Source organism: Colobus angolensis, unplaced genomic scaffold (genome assembly GCF_000951035.1).
Source record: "Colobus angolensis palliatus isolate OR3802 unplaced genomic scaffold, Cang.pa_1.0 Scaffold25, whole genome shotgun sequence".
Lineage (NCBI taxonomy): Eukaryota > Metazoa > Chordata > Mammalia > Primates > Cercopithecidae > Colobus > Colobus angolensis.
The window spans coordinates 2838885-2849866 of NW_012115710.1; the positions used below are offsets into that span (position 1 = coordinate 2838885).

The 10982-nt window shown below is 52.5% G+C and overlaps 1 protein-coding gene across 1 annotated transcript in view; it reads left to right on the forward strand.

Moving 5' to 3' along the window:
• Positions 1-1681: 1681 nt before the first annotated feature.
• The window catches only part of CTU1 (cytosolic thiouridylase subunit 1), a 10641-nt gene continuing 1340 nt past the window's right edge, over positions 1682-10982 (forward strand). The window contains exons 1-3 of the mRNA XM_011946498.1: positions 1682-1735; positions 5508-6036; positions 10930-10980. Coding sequence (XP_011801888.1) covers positions 5529-6036; positions 10930-10980 — 559 coding nt within the window. The 5' untranslated portion in view covers positions 1682-1735; positions 5508-5528. The remainder of the gene's footprint in view (positions 1736-5507; positions 6037-10929; positions 10981-10982) is intronic.

The following is a 10982-nucleotide window of genomic DNA, read 5'->3' on the forward strand; positions in this document are numbered from 1 at the left end:
GCTCCCATTTTACAGATGAACAAACTGAGATGGTGTATGGCACATAGCAGCCCCTGTTGAATTTGTTTTTCCTGACACCCTGGCTGGCAGTGATTGAAATTGAGCTTTCAAGGCTCTTAAGTCCATGTCAAGTTTTATCACTCCGTATTGACTAAGTCCCTGTCTCCCCTACCAGGAGGATGGTTGGGGGAGTGTATGTGGGGGGACACACTCAAAGGGCAGTAACAAAGTCTGATTCATTTGTGTCACCTAAACCTAGCCCCGGGCCAGCCTGGTACGAGACCTCAGAAAATAAATTCAACAAATGAACCAATGCGCACAGATGAACAGAACTGGCCCGTGATAAGGCTTAACAGTGACCTTACGGAGAGTCATTTAATCTGAAAGGAAGACATCATGGTTTCCTGTTATGGGGGATAAAACGGGCTACAGGGTGCATGGGGTTCCCGCTCACGTCATCACCCACCATAGACCTACACATCCTGGGGCTCTCTGCACATCTCCACATCTTAGTCTAAGGCTCTGGCAGTGCCTTAATCTAGAGGTTTTTTTTTTTTTTTTTTTTTTTGAGACAGAGTCTCACTCGGTGGCCAGGCTGGAGTGCAGTGGCGCGATCGCGACTCACTGCAACCTCTGCCTTCTGGATTCAAGCCATTCTCCTGCCTCAGCCTCCCGAGTAGCTGGGGCTACAGGCACACGCCACTACGCCCAGCTAATTTTTGCATTTTTAGTAGAGATCGGGTTTCACCATGTTGGCCAGGATGGTCTCCATCTCTTGACCTCGTGATCCACCCGCCTCGGCCTCCCAAAGTGCTGGAATTACAGGCGTAAGCCACCGCGCCATCAAGAGGAATTTTGAGCCTCAGTTTTTTTTGAGGACTTAGGTTTGGGGACCCGGGTCTCAAGGATATGATATCTGAGTCCTTAGACTCCTTGTGCCCCGGCATTTGAGTCTCTGGGGAGGGTGGAGGCCTCCAGATCCCTGTGTCTCTAGGGTGCAGACGGTAGTCTCCAGGTCTACTGGTTCTCTCAGGTGCTTTGGTGCCAGGGGTCTGCGTTTTTAACCCCCTTAGTCTCAAGGGTCTGAGTCTCTGAGCGTCTGGGCTCCTGGGTTAGGTGAGAAAGATCTTTGGATCCTTCTGTTTGGATGTTTAGAGTCTGGGTCTCCAGCACACGCCTCACCACCGCCCACGCGTGCGCGCGGAGTCCCGCTCCAATCCTCGAAGTCCGCTCTGCGGATGCGCCATCTGCGCCTTTTACACTAGCGACCAACCCTTGCAGTTTCACCTTCAATCCCCACCCGCAACCCCGCCTCAAAGGGCAGAAATCACAGGCCCTATAATCCCTTAAAATCCTATAATAATCCCACAAAACCAGTTAATCAGAATACAACTACTTCGCCCATCCAGCAACCTGCCGGTGACAGCGCGCTGCCATGACAACAGTACACGCTGCTCCGCCGCTCCCTGCGCCCGCGCGCAGGCGCAGAAAGTAAACAGGGGGGGGCAGTGTCCTTTGGGAGCAGCGGAAAGAGCAACGCAAGTGTTTCTGGGAGTTGTAGGCCAAACGGGACCCCGGAGCCGCGGCGCATCCAGCGGCACTGTCGCATGGACTTCTGGGAGTTCTAGGCAAGAAAGCCCCAAGACCTTATGGGAGTGGTAGTCTCTGAGTCACTTCCGTGCCAGGCTTCCGCGTGGTGGGCAGTGTGGGCGTCCCAGCACTGAGTTCTGCCCCGGTGAGTACTTCCTCCTGCGGTGGGTCAGCATGTGGACCCCGGCTCTTTGTTGCGGTGCCGTGGGAGGGTTGAGGGTCTCTCCGAGCGTAAGACGCCTCTGATTTCCCAGCGCCTGTGTCCCTGAGGCCTTGTAGCCAGGATTCCCGCTTTGGACGCTGCGGTCCGGCCTGTCTCTTACCGGGCCACCCCCTTCCCCAAGACAGGATAAGACCATCTGCTTGCCCCCGCCCCTAGGTCACTATCTGCCTATCCCCGCCCCCATGCCACACATTATCTGTCGTTTTGACAAGGCTGCAATCCAGAGGCATCCCTAGGGTCTGCAGCCTCTCTTCTGGGAGCGTTTGTTATTCCCTGATCCTACAGATATTTATTGAGCACCGACTCTGCGCAAGCCGGCGGGGGCGAGGGCACCAGACCAACCCTGTCCCTGCCTTGAAGAAGCAGAGAGGCAGACCTGTCACTAGTGAAGCTAGTCAGGATCAGGGCCTGTATGGAGCTGCACACGTGCAGTTCTGGGGGCCCTGGTGGAGGCGCTCGATTCAGTGACTGGGGTCCATCAAGTCTTTGAGGGAAGACGCTTAACATGCATGTCAAACCTGACGTGTCCAAATGGAATTACTGGTCTTCTCCCCTCACAAAATGGCCCCACCATCCCTCCAGTGCTCAGGCCAGAACCTCAAAGTTACCTTTCATCACTTTCTCTCGTCATTGCCCCAGTCCCCAATCAGTCTTATACATGTCCTATGGGCTCCACCTTCAAAGTAGATCTGAAATTTCATTTCTTCCCACCTCTACTGCCACCACTCCTGTCTAGTGTGCTGACCTCCAGCCTTCTGTCCTTGTCCCTTACAACAGTCCTCACCACACAGAGCCAAACAGTGCAGCCAAACGAATCCCACTTTTTTTTTTTTTTAATTTGAGACAAGGTCTGACTCTATCACTCAAGCTGGAGTGCAGTGGTGCAATCATGGCTCACTGCAGGCTTGACCTCCTGGGCTCAAGTGATCCTCCTACCTTGGCCTCCTGAGTAGCTGGGACTACAGGCCTGCGCCACCAGGAGCAGCTAATTTGTTTATTTTTTTTCAGAGATAGGGTCTCGCTATGTTGACCAGTCTAGGAATCCTTTTAAAACATGTCAGATTGTACCCCTTCCCTCTTCGAAAACCTCCCATGGCTCCCATCTCCTCCTGAATAAACCTAAAATTCCACATCATGGCCTATTAGGTTCTGCTAACTTGTGCAGTCTTGTCCCCTGCAAGGGTCTCCCTTCCTCAGGACGTGGACCCCCAGGACTGGGTGACTGTAGATTTAGGGGGTGAGGAGAGATTAGTCCAGGGTGACATTATGTCCTGTCCTGCAGATGTGCTGGATGAAAAGTGGTGGCTGCTCTCAGAAGAGAGGGAACAGATGGGCAAGAACAGGTTTCTGCCTTTTGAGAAAGGTTGTCTGGGCACTTAGGGTCTGAACATCTGAAAGGTGCCCCAGCCATGTGGAGGACCAGCCAGGAGGGACATCTGAATATCATGATTCATAGGCGCTCACAAGAATGGAAAGAGGCTGAGCACAGTGGCTCACACCTGTAATCCCAGCACTTTGGGAGGCCAAGTTGGGCGGATCACTAGAGGCCAGAACTTCAAGACCAGCCTAGCCAACATGGTGAAACCCCATCTTTACTAAAAAAAGAAAAAAATTAGCCAGGCATGGTGGTGCACGCCTGTAGTCCCAGCTACTCGGGAGGCTGAGGCAAGAGAAACGCTTGATCCTGGGAGGCAGAGGTTGCAGTGAGCCGAGATTGTGCCACTGCACTCCAGCCTGGGCGACAGAACAAGACTCCATCTCAAAAAAAAGAAAAAAAATTTAAATCTTAAAAAGAGTGGAAAGAGATGGGTGCTAGGCAGGACTGGGGGACATGAAGAGGCCTCCCCAAAAGAGAATTGAGCAGGAAATCCAGGAGCACAGAATGAGTGAGTCAAAAGTGGGGGGAGGAAAGATTCCAAGGCTTGCTGCTCAGCTGTGACAGATGTGCCTGATGGTCCCTGCAGATGGGTCCTGAGGGCTGCTTCTTGGGCCCAGTGGCAGGGAAGAGTACTCGGGGCAGAGGGGAGAGCCAGTGCAAACATCTGGAGCAGGAGCGTTCCTCGGGTGTCAGAGTAAACCCCATAAAGGCTGAAGGAGAGGAGGTCAGAGAAACAAGGAGTCAGACATGTAGGGCCTCATCGGCCATTAGCAGTTATTATACTAAACTGAGATGGGATCGAGAGGAGGATGCTGAGAAGATTCAGGGTACGATCCCACTGGCTGTTCTGTGAAGGAGTGTTTGTAGAGGAGGCGAGGCGGGAGCAGGAGACCTGTGAGGAGCCCCAGGCAACCGTCCAGGAGAGAGACAGACCAGACTAGGGTGCTGCTCTGGAGAAGGTCCTGAGTTTGGCTGTTTTGAAGTTACATTCAAACAGGATTTGCTCAATTTCCTTTAGGTACCTGGAGTTTGAAAATGCGTGGACTTAGCCTTGCAATTGGGTGCCACCCACTGGGAGCATGACAAGTGTAGTGAGAGAAAGAGCAGTCCAGGGTCCTGGACCCCAAAGCTTCTGGCCTGAGCAGCTGGAAGGGATGGAGCTGCCCTGTACTCCAGAAGAAGCCCGTAAGGTTAGAGGAATCAGGAATTTGGGTTTTGAGATGCCTATTAGACATCTGAGCGGCACTGGTCTCTGTCCTCATAGAAGTTAGAGATGGCAAATATATAGTCACATAAAATAATTCCACACATTGTGGTAAATCCTAGAAGCAGCATGACCTGCTCTGAATGGCAATGGCAAGGAGGTGACTGCAGTAGTCCAGGCTGGAGGTGATGGTGGCTTGGGGAGGGGAACTGAGCCTGGGGAGTTTTTATGGGTTCACCAGGCAGGCAGGACCAAGATTTGACTGAAGGGTTGGAGTCTTGGCTGGGTGGGGAAGGATGAGGTAGGAAAGATAGCAGATGAAGGTCAAAGATGGGCCAATCCATGTCTTGAGGCCACAGAAGCTTTTGGGGGATTCTGATACCAGAGCAGGGTTGAGTTCAATCTTGGAGGCCCACACAATCTCTCACCCTCAAAATGGGTGCAACCCCAGCTGGTCTCCCAAGAGGTGTGATCCAGGCTGCCTGTGTGTTCCCTGGAGAAGGTGATCACCCTGCCTTTCATAGGATGCCATCAGAACCCATTCCTGGAGACCGTATCCCAGCCTACAAAGTGAAATCAATTGGCCTTTCCTGTTTTCCACCTCCCCCTGAATAGAGCTTCAGTCCCCTGGCCTCTCTCTACCCTTAGAGTTATAAACCCCTCACCTCCCAAGCGCTCTTAACAGCCCTGGTGGCCCAGGCCAATATCTACCTTGTCCTTCTGATCAGGGCTGTAACAAGGGTGGCCTCCCTGGAGGTTGTGACAAATGGTCCTTAATATACACCCTCATCCCTCTGGACAGGATACAACCTAATCCTGGGTATAACCTGCTCGTCGCTCCCGCTCTTTACCCACGAAGCCAGCTTCTTAAGCTACTTCTCTTCGTGCATAATGGGTGCAATTGAAGAAGCCTTCCCTAAGGCAGTGGCTTCCTTACACCAGGACCTGATTATAACCATTCTGTCCCCAGCGCTAGAAGAAGCGACTCCACTCCCACACACGTCTCCCTGGTCTATTCCGGGCAGAGGTGCAATCCAGACAATCTCCCCGAAGGCAAGGACCCTGCAATCCGGAATCCACGTGTAACCCACCTCCTCTCTCTCCCTGTCTAGGAGAAGCCGACCCCTCCCGCAATGCCCGCCCCGCCGTGCGCCTCCTGCCATGCCTCACGCGCCGCCCTCCGCCGTCCGCGCTCGGGCCAAGCGCTGTGCGGTGCCTGCTTCTGCGCCGCCTTCGAGGCCGAGGTGCTGCACACGGTGCTCGCCGGCCGCCTGCTGCCGCCGGGCGCGGTGGTGGCGGTGGGCGCCTCGGGCGGCAAGGACTCCACGGTGCTGGCACATGTGCTGCGTGCGCTGACGCCGCGCCTGGGCATCTCACTGCAGCTCGTGGCCGTCGACGAGGGCATCGGTGGCTACCGGGACGCGGCGCTGGCGGCCGTGCGGCGCCAGGCGGCGCGTTGGGAGCTGCCGCTCACGGTCGTGGCCTACGAAGACCTCTTCGGGGGCTGGACGATGGACGCCGTGGCCCGCAGCACAGCTGGCTCCGGCCGCAGCCGCTCCTGCTGCACCTTCTGTGGAGTGCTGCGGCGCCGGGCGCTGGAGGAAGGGGCGCGCCGCGTGGGAGCCACGCACATCGTGACAGGTGAGTACTGGCGTGGTGCAGGGCTGCACTCTCGGAGGCAGGGGGGCGCATGTACGGGCGAGGAGGCGGAGCCTGGAAGGGGACTCGGGCGCATGCTCCAGAAGTGGGCGAGGAGACCCTGGTGGCTTCACTGGAGGATCCCTGTAAGGAGATGCGGAAGTGCACATGCTCCAGTTTGGGGCTGGGGCCCTTTGAAGGTTCAAGATGCTGGGGAGACAGAGGGGACAGGCAGTGATCACAAAGGCTTTTGGGTCTTGGCCACCGTCTTGGTCTCCACAGATTGCCAAAGGGGTGGGAGGTGAAAGTCTCTGGAGATTAGATCTCTGGTTCTGTACTTATTTTTAAGTGTTTCTAACATGCTTGATATCTTACGGTCCACCTTTCAGAATCCAGCTCTGGCTCTAAAAAGTATCTCCATCTCTTAATTCCTTTTCTTGGTTGGCCTCTCCTCTTTGATAACTTTTTTTTTTTTTTTTTTTTGAGACTGTCTCTGCCTCCCCGGTGGGAGTGCAGTGGCACGATCTCCGCTCACTGCAAGCTCCGCCTCCCGGATTCACGCCATTCTCTTGGCTCAGCCTCCCGGGTAGCTGGGGCTACAGGCGCCCGCCACCATGCCCGGCTAATTTTTTGTATTTTTAGTAGAGACGGGGTTTCACCGTGTTAGCCAGGATGATATCGATCTTCTGACCTCATGATCCACCCGCCTCGGCCTCCCAAACTTTTTTATTCTCTTTCATCCATTCCTTCAACAAACAGATGCTAAGTTTCTGCGCTATGCTGGATCCCAACTGTGACCATACCAAAGTTCTTAACCAGTCTGTACTTGTTTCACCCCATCCCTAAAACAGGACTATGAATGGTACCCAGCTCATAAACTTGTTATGACAATTAGATGAGTCAGTAGAAGTATAATGTTACCTATATTATAGTTATGTTACATAACCTGTATGATATAGTATAGATTACACATTTTATACATGCTATTATCATCATTGTTGTCGGGCTAGGGCTAAGAATACAGTTATGCACAAGTTTCTACCTTTGCATGGTTATCGGGTACAAAATTATAAACACTATACATGTTATTGACCATGCATGGGCATGTTACGGACTATGTGTACACACAGAGAATTCTATGGCGTGGAAGGAGTGGGGTCAAGGAGCTATTTTGAAATCTGAAGGCTCACGGTGAAGAGGTAAAGGGGGTAAGAATTGGGGAGAGGTTATTGGTCTGTGAAAAGCCAATCTGGGCTGCCCTAAGAAGTCCAGTGTGGCTGGAGCCCAGAAAGCAAGGGCAGGGGAGGCTGGAGAGGTGCAAGAGGTCAGGCCTTACCTTGTAGGCTGTGGTGGAACCAGTAAAAGTGACATGAAGAGAGTTTCACTTTGAAAAGCTCACCCATACCACGGTGAGGAACCTGGGTTGGAGGGGCAGGGACAAAGCCAAGGAGACCAGTCAGTGGGAAGCCAGCTGCGGTCATGGAGGTGAGAGATGATAGCTGGAGAGAACCAGCACACTCAAAGGATAGGAAGGCAAAAGTAGTTCTGAGTCTGTTGTCTGCCACTGTGCTAGGGTCACTGGCTCTGGGGAAGGCTTACTGAGCTTCATTCACTGGTGTGGCCCTTTCCTTACTGAGTAACTTTGGAGAACTCCCTAGATCTCTGTGATGGAAAATGGGAAGAATAATCCTTTCCATACAAGAACAGGCAGTGTATGGAAGGAATGAAACGCTTGAGCCGGGCACAGTGGCTCACACCTGTAATCCCAGCACTTTGGGAGGCTGAGGCAGGCGGATCACAAGGTCAAGAGTTCGAGACCAGCCTGGCCAACATGGTGAAACCCCATCTCTACTGACAATACGAAATTTAGCCAAGTGTGGTGGCAGGTGCCCGTAATCCCAGCTACTTGGGAGGCTGAGGTGGGAGAATTGCTTGAACCCGGGAGGTGGAGGTTGCAGTGAGCTGAGATCGCACCACTGAGATCGCACTAGCCTGAGCGACAGAGCAAGAAAAAGAGAATGAGAGACTGTCTCGGGTTTTAAAGTTAATTTGATAGAACAATTGTACTTCTAAAAGTAATGAAGGCTTCCAGAAAAATCCCTAACTTGATAGGTGATTTTTACACTTTGTTTATACACTCCATTTTCAAAGGCATAGTATAATAATTGTTGTAATAATTATTACAAAATCAGGAGCTCTTGAGTGGGTTTGTAATGACAAGGTGTGGAGCAAATCCAGTCTCCCCTAGTTAATGTGGTTTACAACTTTAAATCAATAAACATTTAACCAGATGTCATTTGCAAACATGCCTGATCTCAAGGTTACAGGGCTCAGCAGGTCTTTGGAAGGCCACCATTACTACAAACACAATTAGAGCCAAGTTCTTGGGGGATTTTTACCATATAGACCAGGGCCTCTCAACTTCAGCCCTATTGCTATTTGGGGCCAGATAATTTGTCATTAGGGAGCTGTCTTCTGCGTTATAGGATTTTAGCAGCACCCCGACCTCTACCGACTAGATGCTATTTAATAGTAGTGCCCCACCCCCAACCTGACAACCAGAAATGTCTCCAGCCATTGTCAAATGTCTCTGGGGGAGGGAAGGAGGGCAGAATCATCCTAGATTGAGAAGCACTGATACAGACTCAAGTACAACTTGACAAGACACAGAACAAGTATAGCTTCAATTTCATGGTGACCAGTGTGTAAATATTTCTCACTGTTATTTCTTTTTTTTATTATTTTTTAATTTTTATTTTTTTTTCTCACTGTTGTTTCTAAACAAAGATAACACAAAAACACTGCAGTGATTAAAGGGGTGGTGGCTCATGCCAGTAATCCCAGCCACTTTGGGAGGCCAAGGCAGGTGGATCACTTGAGCTCGGGAGTTCAAGACCAGCCTGGCCAACATATGGAGAAACTACATCTATACAGAAATACAAAAATTAGCTGGGCATGGTGGCACACACCTGTGGTCCCAGCTACTCTGGAGGCTGAGGCGGGGGGGATCACTTAAGCCCTAGAGACGGAGGTTCAGTGAGCTGAGATCGTGCCACTGTACTCCAGCTTGGGCACTAAAGCGACACCCTGTCTCAAACACACACACACACACAATACAACAAAATGAAAAAAACATAAAAAACTACAGTCTGTGTTGTCAGAGGCTCTGTGTCAAGAATCATTTGTTTTCTCTGGCTGCTGTTAACAAATTACTTAAAATTTCACAGCTTTAAACAACACAGATTTATTATCTTGCAGTTCTGGAAATCAGAAGTCTGAGACGTCTCACCAGGCTAAAATCAAAATGTCAACAGTGCTGCGTTTCTCCTGGAGGCTCTGGGGCAAGGGGGTCCATTTTCTTGCCTTTTCCAGCTTCCAGAGGCTGCCCACATTCCTGGCTGGTCCCTTCCTCCATTTCCTTTTCTTTTCTTTTTTTCTTTTGAGAAAGAGTCTTGCTCTGGAGCCCAGGCTGGAGTGCAGTGGCACGATCTCGGCTCACTGCAACCTCCGCCTCCCAGGTTCAAGAGATTCTCATGCCTCAGCCTCCCGAGTAGCTGGGGTTATAGGTGCCTGCCACCATACCCTGCTAATTTTTGTATTTTTAGTAGAGATGGGGGTTTCGCCATGTTGGCCAGGCTGGTCTTGAACTCCTGGCCTCAGGTGATTCCCCCTCGGCCTGTCAAAGTGCTGGGATTACAGGCATGAGCCACTGTGCCCGGCTCTTCCTCCATTTTCAAAGCCAAGGATGATAGGTTGAGTCCTACACCGTCTCCATCACTCTAATCTTACTTCTGTCCTCACACCCCCATATGCAGTAGGCAGGTGGCAAATGAGGGATCCCCAAGTTCCCCAGGGAGCTTGTGTATGTTCCCCTCTCGATTCCTGCCGTGTGCACCTCCAGCCACCACCTGGCTACACCACAGTGCCCAGGGGTCTCCATGGCCCCGTCTCCCTCTCCCGGTCTCTGGGTCCTGGCTGTCCTATGGTGCCCAGAGGGGCGCCATAGCTCAGGCTCCCCCTCCTCATCTCTCTCTGGGTCCTGGCCGCCCACTATGTTCAAAGGTCTCCATGGCCCTATCTCTCCCTTTTCTGCCTCCCCCCTCCACCCTAAGGGTCTTTGTGATTCCCTTGAGCGCACCTGGATAATGCACCAGACTGTCCCTGTTGTAAAGTCAGCTGATTAGCAGCCCCAGTTCAACTTGCAACCGTAATTTCCCTTTGCCCTGCAACCAAACATACTAACAGGTTCCCAGAATTAGGCCATGGACTCCCTAGGCGGTGGGGGAGAAAGCAGGCTGCCTACCCCACCAACTCTCTTGAGAATTTTGGTTAAGTGCCTTAAACACCATTCTGATGTTTGTGTACAGTTTGAATTGCGGTTTTAACGGAGGCTGATAAGGTTATTAGCAGCATAATGCACTTTTACTCCCTATATGAAAGGGCAACTAGCATGAGGTCCACTATGCAGTAGGCGGGTGGTACATGAGGGCAGCCCCATGTTGCGCCAGGGGAGCTTATGTTTCTCTTTGATTTTTTGTTGTGTCCACCTCCAGCCTGCACCTGGCCGCTTCACGGTTCCCGCGGGGGTCTCCATGGCTCGCTCTCCGCCTCCCCGTCTCTCTCTGGATCCTGGTTGCCCACAGTGCCCTAGGGGTCTCCATGGCTCTCTCTCCCCCTCCCTGCCTCTGGATCCTGGCTGTCGCACGTTGTTCGGGGGTCTCCATGGCTTGCTCTCCCTCTCGCCGTCTCTCTCGGTCCTGGCGGCCACACTGTGCCCTGGGTCTCTCCTCCCAGTCTCTCTCTGGGTCCTCGTGGAACCCTTGGTTCCCCGGGGGGCTCCCTGACCAGCAGCGCCCTCCGCGCCCCACCTCACCCGCTCCCGTCTCTCCCCACCAGGTCACAACGCCGACGACATGGCGGAGACCGTGCTCATGAACTTCCTGCGGGGC